A 23,880-nucleotide genomic window follows, 5' to 3' on the forward strand; every position below is an offset into this window, starting at 1 on the left:
TGTCTCACCTGTCAGTTTAGCCATGCCTCTTCCAATCACAGATGCGTATCAGCTTCTGATGGCAGGACTGCTGGATGTAATGTCTCCGTAACGGTGAGGCCGTCTGCTGGCACGGCAGTAACAAGCTCGTTTCCTCAGACCGTGAGCATCGTGGGCTGCGTGATCAAATCTCGCCTTCACCTCAAGTAATGTCTCGCTGGTACTTGCTTACAGGGCTAGACAATCTTGCTGTGGTATTGCCTGACCTGGCGTCAACTTCCTCTGACAATCGTCTTCATGAGGATTCAAAAGTAGGCACAAGTGATTGATCACTCCTCCACAATAATGGAAACTTCTTGTTACATATTTACTTTATGGGGTTTATTTATTTAATTTTTTTTTTTTTGTAATTTTTAAAGGAAGAAACTTTCGCAAGGAAACTATTCGGATTGAAAGAGGGAGTAAGGGGCGAGTAGGTAGGCGGACAGATAAAATGCTACCAATATTATTATATAAAATATGCCTCGTAAATAAGTTTTGGATGGGAGAGTTGCATCTTTCACTTCAATCAAACGGTGCCACTCGCAGATATGTCATACCAGAAGTAATTTCCATTTTTCAGTCGCTGGCCAGAGTAGTCAACATCCCCTTAGTCAGCCATCTCCTATATCTCTATGTCACTATATCAATGGTCACTTACCTGGTCAAAGTCCGTAACATTATGTCAGTTACGAGTCCAGCCACTAAGCGACAACTGCATATTGTTTTCTATACTATTTTGTTCTTTCTTATTATTAACTTGCAATTTGTCCTATTTGTTTTCCTCTACTTCTTTCATCACACACACACACGACTCGCCCTTCTCTATAATTCCCCCTTTTCTTTCCATGACTTTTATTCTTTCCTCTTTCCTTTCTCGTTGCGTTTTCTAGATCATGTTCTGCAAGCATTGTCCTGCATACAGCATTCAAGTGGACCACAAAGAGCCTGTTCATTGCTGCTAATCTCAAATGAAATTCAAGCATTAAAAGTACTGACAACATCGGGACAATAATGTGGTTTCCTAGTCTTTGTTAGCCTCGAGGATATTTCAATATTCTCATTTTAACTGAATCACCAGGTAGTCGATAGAAAATTAATGAAACCAACATGTTCTCCTTGTTCCATCATTTACAAGATTTGATGCATGCGTAAATGTATGTAGGATATAAAAGGTGTTCAGAACAGATAAATGATCGCATTAACTCAATGTACGCACATCAAATACTATATGTATGCACAACGGTCAATTGCTATCTATTATAGCAATGATTTATTCAATATTTGTGCACATCAATCAATATATATGTACATCAATCGATTAATGTACATTAATAATTTTTTTGTCTGTGCATCAATGTATGTACACCAACTCATATGTGCACATCAATAATTATTCACTATAAGTATACATGAATCACTGAATATTACTGAATATAGTACATCAATCAATGTGTATGTCCATCAGTCTATCAAGACAGTGGCGGTAGGTGACGGGCGTTGTCGACCACGCTGTCGATGCATTAAAGATCGTAAGTCACGGATTCAGACTTCGCCCAAGCACATGTTTTTTCTGTGTATAACACCTGATCGTAACGTCTTGTATAGAGTCAAAACTTGTTTTTCAAATGATCGGGCTACATTCAGTACAGGACTACAAGTCCCAAAATCTTCGCGAACGACACTCCGCTTTGTCATCCAGATAAAGGTCTGGGAAGCGGATAGTCGAGGGGTCAATGCGCCACCTACCCTGGTTGATTCGATACCCGAGTCGCGTGCAGCATATTTCCTGCAGTTGACACAGCTGTTAAATGGGTATCGGACCACTTAAAAAAGATTAGGGAAATAATAGGCAGCGAGAGAGAAAAGACTCGTCCCACCCATCCAAACCGCTTGTCTCGAGAGTATTGCTGTCTCTAACACTTCACTGTCCAACCAGCGGAAACCTCATGGGACTACCTTCACCGTTTCAATGCACAGAAAGAGGTTTTAAAAAAATGGCCTCCAAATATTTACATGAATGTGATTATGTTGACAATACTACAGCCCAATGGAGAGTTTGTTATTTAGGCTATCCGTGGACATTCGTGACGTAATGGGTTTGACCTCTTTCAAATACATGGTGATGTTTGTAACTTTGTATATCGGGAGAAAATTACGGTTATCTATTTAATCGAATAAGGTCATCTATTCAGTCAAATGTGGTTATCTCTTAGTCCTAGTTTGGGAAAAAGTAACTTGTACGGAGCTGTTGACAGAAAAAGACCTTTATTGAAAGTAAAATGGTTTATCATTCACTGTTCACGGCATAAAAGACTGCAAAAGAATTTATTTAAATATCAAATGTTCACGAAGTGTCCTTGTTTATTTTTTCAAACCTAAAAGTAAGACTTCCAGCTTAGTTCCCGCTGCCACCTGCCACACACTCTTTAGATAATTCTTCACGATGATGACCTGGACATCAGGTGTTCAACGTTTGATGAGGTGTTGTACTTCATACTAAAACCTTCTTCCTAAATTATAAATACAATGTGCACCATCTGCAGGCGAAGGTTTTCCGCGATGAAAATACCAACCCAGTTCCCACATGACTGCAACCAGTGGTACATTTGGAGAGGAAGCTGGGCGCCACCAATCCCAATAACAGGACAATGAATATTTGCCACAAAAGAAATCGAGAACAGAAACTTGGCATTCTCTGGTCAAATAAATACTTGCACAAAAAGTAGTTAGATTAATAGATTGAACATATTTCAATGAAAGAAATGTTCTTGCAATGTTAACAGTTGGCTAATTTATTGTTTGTAAACATTCGTTTTCTCTTTAGCTTCTTTATGTTCTTTCCCTCTATATCTCACCCTAAAACTGAACTTTACTAGAAAAAGTAAACTTATTTCATCCTGCTGCCTAGACGCTTCAAATCCAGCGTTAACAAGGCCATAAAGAGGCTCTGACATAAGCAATGACCGTGACCTTTTTAACGAACCTGAAGTTGAAGCTGATGATAAAGCGCCGCTCAAATATCTCCTGAATTGGTTTTGATTTTGAGAGGCTACAAGACTCAAACGTTGTGTAACCTTCAAGTCATTACCACTGGCGACAGTAGATATCTACGTAAGCGGAATATGGCTCAGAAACGAAAACAGCTGTAAGTACTTGGGAACCACCCTCCCTAAAGACTGTAGTTCCACAGATATCCTCATCAGGATCGAGACCATTCTACAGGTGGTCATATTTTTATGTTATTTTCTATCATTCAGAAACAATTTTCTATAAATCGTAAATTTTATGTTGCCTTTATTGACTTTGAAAAAGCATTCGATTCTGTCGCTCGAAAATTACTGTGGCCAGTTCTTTTCAAACATGATATACGTGGAAAACTACACAAATGCATTCAAAATGTAGAAATCGTTTAAAGTTGAAAAGGACGATGATGGCCATGCCGTTGATCTTCAGGGACACGAAGATGTCCCTGAGTCGTCCTTTTCAACTTCGTATCCTTTTCTAGCTTATTTTTCCAGAGAACCGTATACCTGGGATAGAGTACTGTTGTAGGATTTCGAGGTGTACTTTGTAAACCAGGCAGCATCTGCATCTAAACTTCTGAACACTTTTCTAGTTCCACGTATATTTGCAGGGATTTGTCTCAGTTCTGGTCTGGAAAAGCTTCCGCGTAAATCACGCAGTTATAATAGGATTTGTCTTATGTGGGTTTTCATCATTGAATAAGATAACTTTGTGTTAAATAAGTTTAAGATTACCTTTTCAGAAGCCAAGAATGCTAAATATCGTATATCAAGCAATGAGAAATTACATTTTTATAGCAACGGCTACACTGCTGACATATAAGTCAGACATAAACGAATCGTATTTTTGAGATCACCTTAAGCCATCAAAACACTTAATGCATTATTAGAATCCAGGCTAAAAACTTGACATGGCGCAAACTGATGGGTGGATGAATCGACGGACTGAAAGTACCAAGCAGGCACAGAAAAACTAGCACTGATTTATTACAGTCACACACACCTGAGAAACAGCTCTATCAAAGTACCCAGGTATTTTTTTAATCAGAAACAAACAAAATATAGCTCAGCAGTTAAGCTGTCCTTTAAACTAACATTTGTTAGCTTGTATTAGCTGGAACTTAACCTACAGTTTCCGCAATTTTATAAAGTAAAAGAGACCCAAGAAAGAATATGAGTCTGACATTTTAAGTAACCTCATAACATAAAATCTAAAGACTGAACAAAGAAATAAAAATAAGAGAAGAAACACATAAAATCTAACAAAGCATGTCAGATGGTAAAGGAAACTAAATGTCACGACTGTGGTTCCTGTTTAATTGGCTAGTTAGCGCTGATTTGTACCCAGACAGTGTCGTTATCCTAAAGTACACTTACATTTTGTGCGCTGACCACAAACAAAAAGTGAACGGTTTTTTTTTTTCTTCAAACATTTACAAGTTGACTAGAAGAAGTAGATGCTTCATGAAGTGATTGGTTTCCTTTTGCTTCGATTATTCAGATTTATTCAAGTAGATGTGATCTTTGCACCTTCTCTGAAATTCATTACTTTCACATAACAATTTGTTCCTCCTCTTTGCTAGATCCTCCATTTAAATATCTGTCGTCATAAGATGCATTATACAAACATTTCAACTATATACAGTAAACTAGTCAACTGTCACAATCAAGAACAAAATCACTTTGAGCATCGCACCAATGTGCGAAATGAAACATTTTGCAGTTTAGGCAAAGCTTGCCGGACTGTCCTCCTCTAAGAAGTAAAACATCTTAGTATAAAGCCCCATCTTCTGACACTTAAAGACCTACCTAGGCATGTTCTCTCGGTGTAGTATGTCAAAAGTAATCACAGAAAACTGTGTGAGCAGGTGAAGCAGCAGCAAGCGCTGCCGTTGCCAGGCAGAGAAGCATCGTTACCTTGGTGACGCCTTCGTGACTTGCTGCCGATATCCCAAGGAGGAGAGCTAACTGTTTCTCAAAAAAGCTTTCTGAAATGGAGAAAAATCAGAACGAGAATTTAAACTATGTCAGTGCGTATTGATAAAATGTTAGACTTAAACGTATGACATGGATATGTTTGTGCCAGAAAACACAGACAACAACATTAAATAGAAGCATTTTGTTATTCATTACATTTCAATGAAACAAATCATTTTAACAACAATTTGAGCTTGGACTGACACAACCCATGTTTCCAAAATTTAGAAGAGAGAATAAGAGACAAAGAAAGTCAATATTGTGTGTGACTGCTGTACTGAGCACCCACAAGACTAAACTGGAGTGTCATCTAATTCACGTTCACTGTTCACCCACACACCAAGTTCATTGAAAACGATTTCGAAGTAATTGCTCACTGTTGGTACAAAGACGATTAACAAAAATGTAGAAAATATGAAGTGGCCTTTCCATTGTTTTAGCAGTACATTAGTAAGCGAATGGCGTAATGTGAGGAGCAGTTTTTACCTGCGAGATTACCTGGCTCACATTTCACTCTCTCGCTTGCAAGATAAATGAAATTGGATACCCTTGACGCAGATCTTGCAAGTAATAGTTGCTACAACTGAGAAGAAGTGTGCTCGTGGTGTTCATTTTTTCATTTATTTAGTGTTTAAAATTTTACCTTTCCTCGATTCTAGTCTCCGGTTACATAATAACTAGAGATTGAGGTTCGCTGTCGGTTAAAAGTTGTCTGCATTTTGTTGAAAGGATTTTCACAATCCGACAGTTTTTGCTCCCAAGTGTTTCACAATTTTTTTTTTTTTTTTTTTTTTTTTTTTTTTTTAAGTTCGTGTTTCAGCAAAACTGCCATTTTGTAGGAGTGAGGTCAAGTGAGAGCACCAGGGAGTGAAAAATCAAAACTCCAGTTTCTCGAAACAAGCCCGAGAGGAAGGAGACTTCCAACGAAAGAGAAAACAAAAGAGAGATAACTAAGTCAAAGACCCGTCACTCTGACACCCTCTAACGCAGGCAGACAATGTACACACCCAATGCCCTGCTTATAATCTTTTTAAGCGCACCCCTCTCCCAAACCCTTCCCAGCAGTACAAAATCATTAAAAGATAGAAGTAGTTCCATTTGCACTCATCACCTTCACCAGTCAGAAGACTGCACCGAATGTCCCTTCTCGAAGGAACCTACAGAACCATCTGAAGACTTGGCTGTTTACGTGAAAGTCAACCGAAGAATCGATCCTAATCATGTTTTTGTTTTTTTTAGTTTTTTTTTTAGGTTTTTTTTTTTTGTTTTTGTTATTTTATCAGCTGAAGTAAGAAAATAAAGAACTGAGGCAAAGGCACCCTAAGGGTAGACTGACTAGCTGACTAAAGCTATCAGCATAGAGCTACTCACGAGGTTCTGGCACCCCGGCCCTCTGTAGTTGATGCGCCAGGCGTGACTTGGGTCTTGGGAGGCGGTAATGTTCTTCACACTTGCCGGTGACATTGTTGAGGATGTAGCCTCGTTTGCAAAGGCAGGTGTAACTGCCTACCTCGTTTTGGCACATTTGGTCTTCTCCGCAGAGGTCCTGGTTCTCGAAACATTCATCGGTGTCTGTAACAACAATTGTGGCAACAGGAGGACATCTTGCTGCTCTCACACAAGAATGTGACCAGGTGATTGAGAACAGATTTATTCCACTAAAACGTCAAATCACGTACAGCTTTCCTCAGAAAGTTAGAGAAAACTATAACAAAAAGGCATAATATTCTTAACTTGCTTTACTGCATTAACTGGAAACTGAAGATGATGTGTAGAGCTGGACGTTGTTCAGTATTACACGCTGTGGATGAGTATGGTAATAGATTGTGGATGAGTATAACCATGGAAAGAGGTTGTGAAATATGTCGACTATCAAAGACGGGATGGATTTTTTTCATTATTACTTTTAATGCGTATACACACACATGAACAAGCACGCATTCACACGTTGTTTACAAGTTCCTCTAAACACCTGTGTTCATAGAAGGTTTGTTACTTTTAAGAGTGAACTGTTCAGTTCCCTCTATATTGGTCTAGCTGTGTGTACCTAGAATTCACTCATTAACTTTTTGCAATGTCTCTAGTTCCTAAAAGTGTACCATCCTTCTCGTAATTTTCTTTTATCTCCATCGGTTAGAAAAAAAATCAAGTGTTTTTAAATGTTGCTTTTATGCAAATTTTTTTAGGGGTCATTCTGGAAGTAAATTGGAAATTCCCAAAGTAGCCTGCACAAATTCCAACCGGAATGATGTCGGGAAATTAAGGGAACTGTAGAAACCAGCTCCCTGTACTATCATTACCGTTTTTTACAGGGGACCCCATGGTTACTAGCCAGTCCCGCTCATTCAAAGATGTTTTGTTAGTTTAACTTTTAAGTTTGCCAGACTGGATTTTTTCTTCCAAATAATAGGGTTTAAATTCTTTCTAGAATCTACTGACAAAATCTGAACTGTATTTGCATCATTCTTCAAGCATCTTTGTTCTGATAGGTGACTATCGCGATGTTGTAATCGTGCATGTATACATTTCTATTCCCGCTCCTCCCACTGACTGAGTAGTACTAATGTAAGTGGCAGTACATTCTTAGACTGGCGAGCTGACGTCAACAGTGTTACCTTGCAGGTAATACAGAGTCCCTGTCTGGTCCTCTAAGTCGAGGCCTCGAGTTCCTTACACAAGTCTGAACCTAGCCTGTTTTAATATCTTCTTCGTGATTTTTTTTTCGTTTTATTTATTTATCTACTACAGGACGTCTCGCCGCCGTGTGTCTCGTCATCTTCGAGCACTTGAGTTCCTTAGAGTAATTATTTAGGTTGGATGTCCTTGTCGGCCTCTCTTGGTCAGTGTTCGTGTCTCGTACTCCGAGAACACGACTAAATAGAGTGTGTGCTGATTGTTTGTCTTCAAAGTAATTGTGTGTCGCGGTGCAGATGCCTCGTCTGTCTCGCTCGAACCTTCACTGAGGATCTGTACCTAGCGTTCGCGATCCAGCTGCTTGCGATTAACAAATGTTAGCCTTGCACTCGGAGACATAACTACTTTAATCGCAACAACGGTCACATACGGCTGTTGAAGCTGGAATAACCGTGGCTGCTGAGACCAGACGTCCTCCAATAGATCTTCAATAATAATACTCATCATCATCATCAATCAATCATCAATCATCATCATAGGATTTATTTAGCGTAGACACTATGGGTAGTGCACAAAGAGACCATGTGATGTAGACGTCACAATCGAGTACAAACAAGCACAATATACATACACGAACATGTACAGGTTACAACATGGAAGAACGCAGAGACAGAAGCGCAGTTGAGAAAGGACAACAGGACGGACGAGTTATAGTAGGAGTTTCCGAAAGAGATATATTTCAAGTCCAGATCGTAAGGCAGGCATGTACTGACTCCGGTGTGTTTAGAGACGGAGGCAGGCCATTCCAAATATTGGCGCCGGAGAAGGAGAAGGAGCAAACAATGGACAGAGAGAACAAGAAGAAAGCGCTACCCAGTATCACACGGTTTACTCCAGCGGCTTTCTTCTGGAGCAGACGTCAGGGATTTCCTAAGGTAAGACGTGAGCTGCGTTGGTAATTATATTTCCTCGCCCATGTCCACCTTGCTCTTCACCCACCACACCCGCTCTAGTGTTTGTTTAAATTCTCTGAGACGTAAAGGGTATTGTGTTGTAGCAAATGTATCGGCACTTTTATGACATTTATGGGTAATGTCTTGGGCGACATGACCGCTCACGCTGCATAGTGCAGGCCAGTTGTGACGTCACATGGTCACTGAGACAAGACAGCCGGTGTGCAAAGAGGACACGAAAAGAACCGGCATCAGACGACGACAGATTAAAAATAACAATTTAGGGGAAGGTGAGAAGATATTTTGTTGATGAAACTGTGGTAACAGACTTTCAGTCTGGAACATCTGCTGTTTGTCATGGTCTGTCACTATCTCTTCTCAGCGTATTTGTTTTCGTAAAGTTTGTTGTTTCTGTGGCTGGACGCTTGCCAGTTTTTTTGTGTTTTTTGTTTTGTTTTGTTTTTTTAACTTCAACCGTCTCTGTATTCATTTCTCCGTCTAGTTCTTCACCTCTTTCATCGCCCCGAAATGTCTAACGCGCTGCCTCTATCTACCACTATCCCCATTGCAAAAGAGATAGAAGTCCTTTTTGAAGTCGGGGGCACGTATGGTCTCTCTCTCTCTTACATGCTCTTTCTTTCTCAGCTCCTTGTCTCCTTGACCTGAATAAAGAACCCAGCCCCAGAGGTAACCCTCGTGCCAAAATTAAGGTGACTTCTAACGAGTGCGGCGAAAGCAGCGTCATAAAACCATCAAGCTCAGTGGGTCGCAATAACGAGTTAGATTAACAGATCGCCAGGGGAAAGTGGCCGTTAAATCTCACACAAAGGCCACGAGCACCTCTAAGCCGCCTGAGCAGGTAGCATTAACTTCCCCGCCATGACAGGAGTGGCGTCGTGCCCTCCTCCATGCTGTCGGTGTTTATAATTCCATTATTTATGTCCTGTCACACCACTGAAGCAATATTTCCTCCCAGGTCAATGAGGCGAGTTTAGTAGGTGCACGCAAAGACATTGCAGATCTGTCGTAGTCACAGAAATTCTCAAAAGTGTGACGACCGTTAGTTATGATGCCGTCTTCAACTTGCAGAATATGGCAAAGTCGTTTTTATCTGGTTAAAACATTTAAATTTAAATCGATTTTCTTTCAAATGAAATTTCTAGTTTGATGCAACGTGATCAGATCTACGACTTTTTTTTCAAGAGGTGCTTCTTCTATTTTTAGCGTTTATGTGCTTGTTTACGCGAGTGCGTGCATGAAGCTGCGTGTAAATAAATTTTTAATGTACAGATGGGTGCGTGCGTGCGTGTTCATACCAACACACAGATGGTACTGTGAATTCCACTGGAAGCCCTCCCTTTCTTTGGCACACTGGCACGAAATATTGAAGCGGTTTCGCTGAAGGTCGTTGAAGTTGAGGTTCTTCCCGAAATCCAGTTTGCATGTCTTGTCCTGCAGTCCACGACAAGGGTTGCCAGGGTCACGTGACATGAAGTCGGCGCTGATAACGCTGCCTCTAGTCAAGGTGCCGTAGCAAGGATCTCAACACAAGAAGATCAAGTAAATCACTGACAGCACATGCATGTGCATGCACCACAATATACACGTCTACCCATCTGTCTATCTGTCTGTCTGTCTACCCGTGTAGCTTTCGCGTAATCCTGTACGTCTAAGGTCACTACGTTTGTAAACATTACTCCAAACAATCTTTCCCATATTGCTAGTCCTTTTTCACACCCTTCCTTAAGCAATATCATGTTACTCTCAGCTCTTGTTCTTTGGTTCCTCTTTGTGTTTTCTGTATTCGATTTTATTCTTCGTTTAGTCCGGTTGTTTGTTCTTTTATAGTTCATATGTTATTTGTTAACAATTTGTCTTTTTCTTCCCCTCTGGAACTGAGTAGTTTAAATACATTTGCATTTTCCGTTATGTTTCTTGAAGCTTAAGGAGGACATGCTCATGCATTTTTCCAGCAGCTAACATCTACGACACTGCACTTGAAAGCGAGTGAAGCACGACGAATGCAGCGTGCTTTGATGATTGAGGCGATAAGTCCTACAGTCAAGTCTTCCAAACGCGTGTTCAACAAAGCGAACATTGAACCCTGGAGATGAAGAGGTCATCGTATGTTAACACGGTGTAATCAATCGGTTTGAACATGTACAGACTCACTATTGACATCGACATTAACACACAGACGGTCATGCTTTGGTTGTCTTACTTAACTCCAGTAGGCTGTCCCCAGTGATCGGTGCTGATTGAACTTATCTCCTAATAATTCTGTCCTTTGCCGTTTTTTTTTAAAGGCGAACAGTTTTTCCTGAAAGCTTCACAAAGTTCTTTAAGTTAGCATATCTAAGTTGAAAATCCTAAAAAAAAAAATTTATAAAAATTTCCTAGTTGATGTTTAATTATCATAAAAATGCCATTTTGTTTTTGTGTCTATTCAGCAGGTGGATCCCATAAGAAAACAAACTGAAGGTTATGCCAGGAAATCCCATCGAGTGAGTCTTTGTTTATAATTATTCAGCCTGCGGGCACATCACCGGGACGTTAGCCTTGTAATTGCTATGAAGGCTGCAGGCTACTGTTTCTGTTCCTGCTTCGAATACTGTTCTTTACACTCGGTGACCACACAGGACCACAGAGCCAGGTCTCTCAGGGCCGGTCACCTCCAGGTCAGCCGTTGGCGTTTTCTTTGGCCCACCCGGTCAATTAACAGACGCACTCTGTTTGTACCTCTGTCCTTAAAGATATTACTGGATGGCAGGGTCCTACGCGTTCACAGATAGAAAAAGGCCATCTCTCATCAGAGCTGCTGCCTTCTCTGATCAGAACTGCATAATTACTACTAGGAAGTGGCCTTCTATCAGTACAGCTGCTTAATTGCTCCAAGAAAATGTTCTTTTATCTTCATAGGTTTTCAATCACAGCACAGAAATGTCGTAACAGCTGTTTAGTAGGCACAAGATATGTACAGTTAAGCTTTATACATATATTAGTATATTGGTAAATAATAATAATAATAATTAAAAATGCCAAATTTGTAAAGTGCATCCTCACACTCCTAAGGAGCATGCTCTTAGCGCTTAAGAACAAGAACTAGACATGGACAGCATACGAGGGACAGGAAAACAAATAAATAACATTTGAGCTATAAAAGAATCAACAACCGTACTAAACAAAGAATAAAATCAAATACAGAAAACACAAAGAGGAACCACATAACAAGAACAAGAGCTGAGAGTAACATGATATTGCAGAAGGAAGAGCGTGCAAAAAGACTAGCATTGTGGGAAAGAAAAAAGATGCCATGAGTTTCAGCGTCACAAATTTTATTTTTTTAAGTTCTACTATTTACGAATGTTACGAGGCTTTTAACGGAGATAAAAACAAAAATAAGAGAGCTGGTGTCTTCATAAATTCTTTTGTATGGGTGGTTAATTTTTGTATACATCCTTTGTCACGTGACGTGGCCTGATTATATCATAAGAACAGCCAGTCAGAATATTTTTCACAAAGTGCCAGTGCCATTACCTGGACAAAAGACGAGCAGCGCACACTGAAGTGTCTCGGAGTCCGTCCTGATGTCCTGCACGAGGTGGTCCTGTCCGAAGGGCTCCAGGACCTTGCTGAGGTCGTGCAGACAGTTGGCGCCACCAGCTATATGCCACAAGGCTTCGTTCTGCTGCATCGTGTGCCAACACAAAAAGTAACTGGCAGTGGTCTGCAACAAAGAGACATGAAGGCAAATGCAGTCTGCTGGACAGAGCACACAACAACGGAGACTTTTCTCTCAAAGATCCCTTCAATCGAGGCATGTGAACAAATGGAATTGTCTTTTGATAGCATATGAATATCTGTAATGATACTTTGCGAATTTTATTGGCTTCATTATTTTTATTGAATTTACATAATATTGTTTTTGTAGTCAGATAATTTAAATAGCATCTCTAGTTCATTCTTTACGTTTTCTACTTTCTATCGCTTACTCACACTATCTTCTAAGTTTTAAGTTCTACTTTTTCCAGCTCTCCAGTTTTCCTTGCTTCGTGTCAAGAAATAATAATAGTTGGGTGAGATCATGCCTCGGCGCTAAAGAAGATCGGCGATTCCACTGTTTGCGATCCTGCCTTTCTTTTTCAAGTATATCCTATTGTTATCATCCTTAAATATCATGCGAGTTCCATTGTCTGCATCAGGGCACTGTCACAAACGATGCTAAATGTGACATCCCAACCGCTACAAACACCGACAAAAAAGGGAAAAAGAGAGAAGATAGGTTGAACTTGTGAACTTTGTGTCTAACCGCTCATGTTGAAAAATATACAATTTTATTCTCTTTCGCTTGTTGGTTTTTTTTTTGTTTGTTTGTTTGTTTGTTTGTTTGTTTGTTTTGTTTTGTTTTGTTTGTTTGTTTGTTTTGTTGTTTTTTTTTGTTTTTTGACATGAGCTGGTAGTTTTGCAGGATGGAAGACTGAGAAATATGCCATCCTTTTTTCTTTTTCTTTGAACCTAGGACGCCAATAAAAATCCATTCTTGGCCGCAGAGTACTGTTCTTTTGTTTTCCTCTGGCGGTGTTTTCTTTATTTTGCATGGCCTTCCCTGATTTGTTTCAGTGGTGCAGGTAATCTTCGTGATCCAGCATTTGTAGTTGTGAGTTAATGCAGCATTCGGACAGAAAAACTACACCCACAAAAATCCCTCAATGTCATTTTGGAATATGTTAGAAATTGTTTCAGATCTTAGAATTCATGTCTCCAGCTTTAGCAGGGTCTTAACTCAGCATAACTCAGCAAATTATTTTGATTTACAAAGATTTATTTGTTTTACTTCATCTGCTCCTATTTCCATCTGTATTGTTGTCTTTCAATCAATTCTCTTGCTAACATATTTAGATCGCATCAAAAAGTAAATAAGTTTGGATTCAGTTGTAAACACTTTGATTCGAAGAGCTTCAATCGTCGTATGCTAATTCCCCTCTTGTGTCAAGTCTGTAACCCTCTTCACCATCACCATCCCACAAACATGATACGATGATCAGAAATAAACGCAGTCTAAATAGAAGCCTACAATTACAGCAATTTTTCTGTTAGAGAACTGGCATCTGAACTGAAAGGCGAGCTGGTTCGATACCCGAGTAGCGCAGCAAACTTTCACCAGTCGACCCAGTTCCTGAAAGTTTTGGGGAATATGAGGCAGCGAGAGAGAGGAGATGGGCACAGCTCTCAAGTTAAAGTTGGCCTCTAGAAAAGTGAGGAGTCTAACACCTCCCTCCCTAACGACCTTAAAAGGTTATGAGATGACCTTTATCATGGAACTGGTAGCACTGCGTGTTTCAGTCAAGTACAGTCGGACTGGCCGCTGCCAACACCAGAGAAACGAATACGCTACGATTCTTATTTTTCAAAAATAAGATCGCCATCATATTGATATCCTAGTGACTGGCAGGTGTGGAGGCTGTCGTGCTTTGGTATTGTTCTCTCTTCTTTTCATCACAAATCGTCGTTTAGCCTGCGTGCTCTCAGTTCTGTGATAAGCAGTTTCGATCAGTCGTGGTGGAAGTTGACGCACCATAAACATTTATTTAGTATGCGGTTTCGACTCCCCTCTTGGCACTGAATCATAGGCCTCTCCTGGGGCTTTTACCCTTCCACAATTTGTTTACTTTAACATAATGAAAGCTTTCTGCCATCAACGAAGATCTCGTGTCGCTTGAACAAGGTCACCTAAGCCTCTAAAGCCAGGATTCGTGACCGAGGAATGGTCACTCTTCACTCAAAAGTGTAGTGGTGAGAGCTCTCAACGATACATCGAGTGCTTTGCCATTGCTGTAGACTGAAAGGGAGTCTTTTACCAACAATTTTCTCATAGTCCTCCCTAAGCATGCGCAGTCAGTGCGGCTTTGCTACTATTGTAAACCTCGAGTTTTTACTCTCTTGATGAGCACAGAAACACGCCGGAGCAACTTTCTGTCAGAAAAATCCTCAGTGTGTCCTGTCACAGTTTTGTAACTCAGTCGTGACCAGATGGAAACACAGGCATAAGCTGCTGATGGGCGTCAACCGCCCCAAAGCATACAAGGTACAAGAATATGAGTCTTGGTGGTCAGTGCCATCTAGAGATGAAAGTACACAGTGAGAACTATATTTTGTCTGGCAAGTACAAGCTCAACAGTTCAACAGTTCAACTTCAGTACGACTATAAATTTAATTGGATAAATATAGGCTTGAGCAAGTTTAATTAAGTTTTTATAACTTTGCCAGTCTTGGTCAAACTTTTCTTCACATTTGTCCAGGTTACTTTATCCAGATGGCCATTGTTATAGGAAAGCCTAACAGCATTTTGTATATTTTGTTTCACTTCTTCTTTTCTTTGCTCTGGTCTGTTAAATAAAAAAAATAATTTCACATCTTCAGGATATGCTATGTATGAAAGTCTGAAATACAAAATCTCGTTCTTTTTCTGTTGCCATGTTTGATACCAAAAATTCCTGCTTATAAAATGCCAGGTGTTCTACAAATTCATCTTAGTAGAGGCGGAGCTCAACCCTTTTGACTGTAAACATTAGTTCAGATCCCATCTCTTCAAGTTTGAAACAACACATAAAGTTACAAGGTCAAAAATGGCAATAAACGTGTGAGCACCTCTGCTTTTTTAAAACTCTCTTTCCAAAACTTTTAGAAAGGATGTTAAAATGATTTGCTAGTTACTTTCATGAGAGGCATGGCTCTGATTTACAAACTCTTTTTTACATCTCGAGTGTAGTTGTATCTGATCTTATTACAAATTTGTGGCTCGGACTCATATGAACAACAATGCATACAAGCTTCTGGCTGAAACCTCCTCGTGCAGCACTCTGGTGTTGACAACACAATGGTGGCCACGCCATTAACATGTAACCTTGCCGCAAACACATCCAGTCTTCTGTGAAAGCTACAAAAGTGCCAAAGATAATTGTAGCTGATAGCGCAGTAAAATTCTAGTTCTTTTTACAGACTGTTTTTTTTTAGACATTCTCCTACTGATTTAAAGATGACAAACATTGCTGGCACAACTGGAAGACCTCTATAGAAAATACTTTTTTTTAAAGTACCTGTGCTAAACAGAAGTCTGTTTTCTAATGTTATTATCGCAGTGCATAAATCCGTGAAGATATATATGGAGACAGATATCTGTATTTAGACCAGATATTTCTCTGTGTCCTTTGTGTATCACCTGTGCTGAACTACATCTGTTATATAGAGTTGTTATTTATCTGTTTACAAAAATTTTTAATACAATTTTTCTTCGAAAAAATGTCGTGCAGACTTTATGATAGCGAACTTATTGTGACAGTAGGACACTTCTAACTACGGGGAAGCAGACACATGAGTGCCGAGAGTACTGTCGTGCGAACTCGGAGGCGCGTCGGTTCAATTCCCGTGTAACGGAGGCGAGCTTTCTCCCCTAGTAAACCCAGGTGTCGTTAATGACTACCTTTCTACACAAAGGATAAGGGAAAGATAAAGAAGCGAGAAGGAAAAAAGTTAGGCACAGTTCTCCGAGAAAAGTATGGTATCTAGCATCACCCCCTCTCAAACAACATAAAAAGGGGGATTGGGGAACAAAATTTTAATTCTAACTGCAAAGTTTTGTAGGAAAAAACGGTTGTTGATATTTTATATTGTTTGTCTGGCATTTCGCTTGACAATTGTGAAACATTTGTTTTTTTCTAATTGTTAAACTTATCCCTGTTCCCCAAAAGACAGGATACATTTAAGCTGGCCTGGAACGTTTTCTTCTTGTTAGAAAATTTTTTTACAAGATTTACTTACACCAGACTTGTCAGTGAATTCCAGATAATCAAAGTTTGTTGCAGCTTTTTTGTTTGCGGTGCTTTACGGTTGTGTCGATTTTCATTTTTATTAGTGGAAATTACTGGAGATGTTTGCAATGTTTGGGTGTCTAAAGCTTGTTTATATTTAGAGTTTACTTAGGTGGAGTTTTTCTATGGATATTTTGTAGGCGTTGATTTGCTGTTTACTGTAAGTTTTATAACTTTTTCTTAAACTTTTTCTGACGGTAGTAAACGAACACTGAGTTCAAGAAGTATTTTTCAAAAGCTTAATTTCTCCTATGTGTTCCTGAAATCATGCGGCAGTACTAGATGTCAATAAAGATTAAGCATCAGAGAAATTTGTCTCGTCACAGATCATGACAAGACTTTCATATCGAAACTTTAGCGAGAATATTATGATCCTAACCGCTCAAAAATTCCTTTGAGAAATTTGTTATAACACAAGCGTCCAGAGACTTAAGGTTCGATACTCGTATGACGCAACTTCCTTCTTTTAGCTGACATAGTTGTAGAGTGACCTCCGAGAGAGTTTCCAGTGGCTCAAATGGATGTGTAAAACACTTGTATCAGCGAAAGTACTAAAGACCAGTATGAAAGAAAGTTTCTGCATCACACAGAAAACCTGATCAGACGTTCGTAAGAAATAACAAAGAGCAGAACAACAAAAACCGTCGATCCCTCAAGATAAACCTATTTCTGCCAGCGTTTGTTTATTCTTCTGCAACTCTCAGGGGCAATGGTATCATGAACCTTTATACTGACTTCTCAAAGTTTAAATGTCTTTGCATTCTTGGTGACATCATCGCAGTAGTAAAAGAAAGTTACATGAAACTACTAAGTAGATGTTAAAAAAAGAGAAATCTAGTAAAATAACCCAGTTTGCTGCGCCATATGGGTATCCGTTGCTGCTAGCAAGACAGTTGGAAACCATTGGCTTGTCAACGTGTCCTTGTGTCTGGACAGTCTTCTGGGTCTCGCTGACGTCTGCACGGCGTCTGCTCTTCCTCGTATCATTGCCTCTCAGCCTGATCTCATTTCTGTAGACATCTCATTGGATTTCACAAAACGAAAAGTGTCGTGAAACTTTGTCCTCTTCCATATTAGAATCTCAGAAGTAGAAAACCCTTGATGACTTCCACAGACCTTCTTTCGTTTGTGTTTGCTCTTTGGACATGTTCTTTAGCATTATTATGAATTTTTGTGAGATTAACGTTTTTTTTAAAAAAAATTCCAGTGATGCGTGCTACAAATAATGCCAAATTATATAGGCTACTCCGAATGCAAAATTATTTTTGAAGAATGGATTTAAACCGTGCTGTATTATGCTACTTTTCAAAATCTGAGCGAACACGTTTCTTCTTTTCAGAAGATACAGGTTTTGAGAAGAAACGACGCAAAGATCTCATTGCAGGCCCCTCACCAAGACTGGTTAGCCATGTTTCCTAAAGACATGCATGAAACTTCGTCTTGGATACAGCCTTCAATGATCTCGGAAAAGTAATCCCGGTGCGCATGTCTCAAAGACATTCATAAAAAAATTCCCAACGCATTTTTAAAATAATCTCGTTCCAGATAATTTGATGTTAACATTTCAGCAACATCGAGCTTAATTTTTTTTTTTTTTTTCACTCAGGTTAGCCTTCAATACCCTTGTCAACTAGGTTTTGTAAATCAATTAAAATTTTGCCTAAAACATTTATTTTAGACTATATATGTTAGATAAAGAAGGATTTACTCCTTGAAACTATTATAACAACCACTCACCCTGAAGCGGAAAAGCTCCAGTGCGGACGAGAAAGGGTAATAAACGTTTGTTTGGAACAGGTTTAGAGCGCTGAAGTTCTTCAGGGCGTAGGATCTGCGTGCGAAGGGTGCCAGTTCCCTCACACAGTGGACAAAACCTTTGCTGCATTCGCTGACCACTTTCTCGTGCAAATCTTTCAGTGGAGGTTTAGGGAACTGAGCATAAAACCCCTTTGGACAGATATAGAATGGTCATAAGTATAGATATATAAATGGACATGGAAATTAGAACTAGGAATGCTCATAACAATAGGCATTGAGATGGAGATACACGTATACATGCACATGTAAATAAGCACGTACAGACACATTACACAGACCCAAACACATATAAATACACATATACAGATGTCGATCAGTCAGTCAGGTAGTCAATTAGTCGATAACTTCTTAAGGATCTTGAAGGGTGTAATTTTGTTCTCGTGACTAAGTTGAGCACAGCATCAGCTTATCTCACCACCAACCCTCAGCTCAAATGTTGGGCAACAGGAAAAGATGAAAATATGAAGAGAATAAATACTCCATAAACTGGGATAACCTTGGAAAGGGGAAAATTTGTTCTACTACAAGGTGTGGTGAAAGACGGAGTTAACGAGATAACTGAGATAACGGGTTAAGTGAACAAAGCCCCTAAATTCTCCATATACAAGCCTACAAACATCATCAGGATGACGGAGAGGTCAAAATCCTTGACATCAGGAATATATGTTTTGAGAAGCTAGCGTTGCCACGGTTACAATGACTGGATGCTCATCGCAAGCGTGTCAGACGTGACTTACGAAAGAGTAGACGCCATATATTTCTTATACTTTTTTATTAGTCCAGCTATTCAAAGGGCTAGGCCTTTCTGGAGGTTTCTAAATCACGCACGTCTGTCAGTATGATTTTTACTTATGTACATAGAGAAACCGATAGCGCTTTTGCGGGGTGGTGATTTTTTTTTTTCCATTTCATCTGGGTTAGATTTTGTTTTCTTTTGTGATACTGGGGCAGATCTTATCTGTCGATTTTTTTTCAACTGTTTATAGAACGAAGCAAAAACAATTTCTGAGCTGCAAATAAACTTTTGGCTTTACTATTAACACGAAAAGAACGAACAAACAATGCAAGTTCTCGTGTTGACGGAGGTATGATGTTGAATTTTTTTGTATTATTAAAATCAGGTAAGTAGATAGATGAGGTCGATTTCGTCAAAACGAAATGAAATAAATTAACTAACTTATGGTAAGTGTAATAGTGGTATTAAGAAATTTCGGCACGGTTTATTCTCTACGCACGCTAGTTTCGAGTACAGACATTTAAAGGGCTCGAAAGGCTAAGCGTTGGTGTTGACACACCGCCAGCAATCCAAGTTATGGACAGTCCGTGATTTAAAGTTTCGTGTACTCACTTTTCTCGAGTATTTCCATGTTATCTCTGTTCCTGTCCTAGGGTCAAAACCGAAGTATTTGTGTCCCACCAAGAATCTGGCTATATCTCGGAGCTCCATCTGTACGGATATCTTTGTGAGATCCATCATTTTCCGCAAATTCTCAAAGATCCAAAAAGGGTTCCTCGGCTGTCGTCGATTATAAGCCCCTGAGTTTCGAAAATAACCTGGAACAAACAGCAACGCTGTACAACAGGTTAATATTGTATGATGCCATGTTACAAGGATATATTGGGCAACAAAAATGAAGAGTGAAGTGGTAAATTCTTATTTGCAAACAAGCATACGAAAGAATGATTGTTTTGTATGTATACAACTCTAAATCTGTGCCATTCTTAGCTCTTGAAGGTGTCGGTACTTTTCTGTCCTTAAATCCATGTTTAAACTGTCTTCCAATTCCGTCCAACTTTTTACTCATTAGCAACATCCTTTTCGTTGCAAATTCTTCCGCAAACTTTATTTTATTTCATCCATAAGATTCCGCCTCGCAGTCCTAAAACTTTGCTGCTTCCCGTTTCCATCTCAATTACTTGGAAGCTAGTTGGGTGGGCAAAGACTTTCTTTGAACGATATTGAGGTTGAAGGTTTTTTTCCAACCTTGTATACCTCTTTGACTGTTTTGGGCTCTTTTACATTTTCTTTTATTTTGTTTGTGGCCTTTTTGTGATGACGTAAGATATCCTGGCGTTGGCTGTGCTGTTCTGGTGGCTCCCGCGGAAGTAGATTAGATGAAACATTTGGCTACGACCTGCTCATTACTGTGTGATCAATATCCCATCGCCCATGGACGGTCGAATCTTTTCTACCTTCATGTTTTGAAACTGCGTGTGTTTGCTCCCGGACTTAACTCCACCGGCCTTCGTTACAGGACATTGATAGACCGGGGGTGGTTGGGAGAGGGGGGTATAGTAGGGTGGCTCATACGAACCTGTTGTCTGTCCTTGGCTGGGTTTTGTGGACGAACGGAGTAGTTTTCTTGCGCATGGCGGAGGGCAGGTTTCATTGTTGGTGGCAAGAGATTCATTACGGACATGCTCATCCTCGCTGGACTGCGCCCTGGGCGAAGAAGAGTCTGATGAAGGCAGAACTTGCGACAAGATTAGATTGTTACTCCAAAACACCAAATCAAAACACACAATTAATGCAGTTGCCCGCATGTTGTTCTCTTGTTGTCATCGTCTTTGGACAACAGACTGTTGCCAAGTTTGTTTACGTCAAAGTTTCCAAAAATAACTAAACACGTTTTGCCTATGTGACGTCATTTCAATTTTTGCTGCACGAGCTATTGTTCCAGTGAGACCGTGGTTTTGTCACGTGTACATCAATGTTTTCTTTGGCTGTCGAAGTTATTTCAAAAAGCCCTATCATTGTATGTGTGTGTGGTTGACAGACAGCAGTACGTTTTCTGTTGTTATTTAGTCATTTTTTTTTTTTTTTGTCTCTTAACTATGCGTTTTTCATCATGTTGGATCCATGTGTGCTTTTTAAGCTCTATTTGATGGCCTGATCATTTCAACAGTACAGATCAGTACAGTTTTCTGTCTGTCCGTTTTCTCTCTCCCTCTCTAGTAGTTTATCTATGCTGCACCTGCTTGTCACTACTACATTGAGAGGCTCTGTGTTCAGATCTCGTTTCAAGCTACTTTCTGTATGTTACACATGTTCAGACTGTTCGCAAGGTTGGGCGTTGGGGTTTACTACTAAATCAACCTTCAAACAGACACAGCACACATAAACACACACATACATATTTATATGTATATACATGAACATGAAAACAGACTATATCAGCATAGTTCTTTATGTCTTCCAAAATAAAAAGGTGTTAAGAAAGTAGCCACATGATTAGCAATTTGGAATGAGATATTTAATTCGGTCTTTAATTTGTATCTGGTTTTTTTTTTTTAAATGTGCTTCTTCAGAAAACCAAGGAACTTTTCTTGAGAACTTGCTAATTACTTTCTTATTTCTGACATCAGAAATGATCGATTTTATTATACTCATACACAGGCACTGATTAATCGAGCTGATTAATCATGTGAAGCATGATGTTCACCACTCGCACAGTATTTCAAAGACTAATAACCTAAGACATGTTTAGACAATAGACCAAAAGCAGACAATAGTATAAAAAAAAAAATGCACATATTTAGAAATTTTAAAAAATTGACATTTTCTGGACCTTCCTCATAAAGCTTACAGGTGTGCTCAGTTGATTAGAGTAAATGATTTGTTTCTTATTATTAAGGTTATTTGAGAAAAGAGACCACACACTAGGTTTAGATCGAGATTGCTATCATCTGAAGAGCTTACTTTTTTTGCATATATTTTTTGGAATATTAAGTAAATCATTCCTATGTACGTGATTAAACCGGATGTTCTTGAAAGCTAATCCAGGAACAGGCCTAAAGAGAGTGGGGGGAACAGGGGAGGATGCCTCATGGAAGGGAGCCCGGCCTTGGTCAGTGCATTTTTTTTTTCCTTTTCTTTTAAAGAAAGGTTGACGTAACATTTCTCCCTATGTGGATGTTTTCTAAGGAGTGGGGTACTACATGTTTGATCCTTTAATGTTGTGCTTCCTCATTTACTGATCACTCATGTGAAAACAACTCATGTTCAAGTAGTGACGTAGATCCTGGTGCACATCTCCCAATGTTTGCAGTCTATATTATGTTACTGAATGAAATGTAGATATTGACAATCAAATCGTAATCATATTGTTATATACTGGGAAAATAATTTACAATTACAATTACAAGGGACCTGGAGAGGTCGTCTACCCCAGGGCCTCTTCAGCCCCTGCGTAGTCGAAGATGCTCGGCTTTAGGGGGAGGGGATGGGGTGTCTATTGTAAAATGGATGAACCCGTAATTGTGTTAGAATGCGATCTTTTAATTTATTACTATATAAATGTACTAACCCTGCCTCAAAAATTGGAATGCCTTGATGAGAGTTTCAGAGTTTCACAAAAATTACCATGAGAAATTGCTTCTTCAGGAGAGAGATTTAAAGAAAGCGTGTATATGACATGTACATGAGAAGGTGACATATTCTTTCTCCATCTATTACACCACATGTGCAGTGTTTTATGCATCATATAAATGGGACTTAATTTCAAGCAATGATCTGCAATGGTCAATCTTTTACGGGAATTAAGAGCATCATAATTAAAAGATGTGGGCTGGAAATGTTACACCAGAATCTAAGAGATAGTGCAGCTGCTATTTTTAATGGGGTGTGATATCAATTTCTGACTGTGGGAGAGCTGATGGACTGGACATGGGTGATCATGACAAGGTCTGACATATGCATTATTCTCATCGATTTATACTACCTCGCAAGTTCACAAGAATAAGAAGCCATGTGGCAAACTCAGTCATCATTTATTTATTCAGCAAATGTATTCAAAGCTATAATGATATCAGGTAGTTCATAAGGACCTAACATAAACATCGAACCCATATGTGCAGGCGTGAATGCACTGAAATATGGACAGATAGGGAAAAGAGATCCAAAAAAGCATGTGCAAAACTGGCATCAATTAATTAAATTTACAATACATCCAGAGAACACCCTTTCTTTTGTGTAGCTTCATTCTAGGAAAGCATAGCTAAAGCAAGATTGTAAACATCCTGCCTTTTCGCTGTGCTTCATTCAGATTGTTTAGTTCAGTCTTCATTCACTGTAATTTTCTTGTAAGTAAAATGGCTTGAAGAGGGCAAGTGGGCAAGTATATAGTACTCGTGTTTTTTAAGTAGTAGGCATAGTCTTTAATTATTACGCTTAGCTTTTGTATCAGAACATGATATCTTGCTTTTTTTTCTATCTCCTTTTACACTGTATTTTTTAGCACCTATGAGATACACCCCAATCATTCATCTTTGGTTGCTTAACTAATGCACCTCTTCATCAAGTTGATTACACACTTTACTTTAAACTACACGGTGGATTTTGGACGAAGACGTTTATCTTGAAAAATTGTACTTTTCGTTTTCCATTTCAAGCTTATACATCTCATCCGTAAAGGAAAATTTCCAGCAATATTCCCTGTTCGTGTTTAATCACTTTCAGTTTCGTTAATTGTTCTATGATTTAATGGCATCATTGCTTTGAAATCTCTAAACTAGCTCTCACATTTTAATGGACATCCGTGTATATAGGTCTTAATGTGTATAAAAATGTACGTTTAAGAAATAGAT

At 39.3% G+C, this 23,880-nt stretch overlaps 1 protein-coding gene across 5 annotated transcripts in view; it reads right to left on the bottom strand.

Annotated features, from left to right (window-relative positions):
- Window positions 1-23,880, bottom strand: part of LOC112564925 — a 51,134-nt gene that overhangs the window by 27,080 nt on the left and 174 nt on the right. Inside the window, exons 1-8 of one of the 5 annotated variants that reach the window (XM_025240070.1) lie at window positions 20,610-21,754; window positions 19,643-19,848; window positions 18,214-18,423; window positions 12,146-12,335; window positions 9,925-10,149; window positions 6,393-6,593; window positions 4,854-5,032; window positions 4,064-4,579 (exon numbers count right to left, since the gene is read on the bottom strand). In XM_025240070.1, coding sequence (XP_025095855.1) covers window positions 4,881-5,032; window positions 6,393-6,593; window positions 9,925-10,149; window positions 12,146-12,335; window positions 18,214-18,423; window positions 19,643-19,848; window positions 20,610-20,838 — 1,413 coding nt within the window. In that variant the 5' untranslated portion in view covers window positions 20,839-21,754 and the 3' untranslated portion in view covers window positions 4,064-4,579; window positions 4,854-4,880. Of the gene's footprint in view, window positions 1-4,063; window positions 5,033-6,392; window positions 6,594-9,924; window positions 10,150-12,145; window positions 12,336-18,213; window positions 18,424-19,642; window positions 19,849-20,609; window positions 21,755-23,880 lie in introns of those variants that run through there. The other 4 variants (XM_025240071.1, XM_025240067.1, XM_025240069.1 and 1 more) reach the window with 4 other exon arrangements.

Source organism: Pomacea canaliculata, linkage group LG5 (genome assembly GCF_003073045.1).
Source record: "Pomacea canaliculata isolate SZHN2017 linkage group LG5, ASM307304v1, whole genome shotgun sequence".
NCBI classification, from domain to species: Eukaryota; Metazoa; Mollusca; class Gastropoda; order Architaenioglossa; family Ampullariidae; genus Pomacea; species Pomacea canaliculata.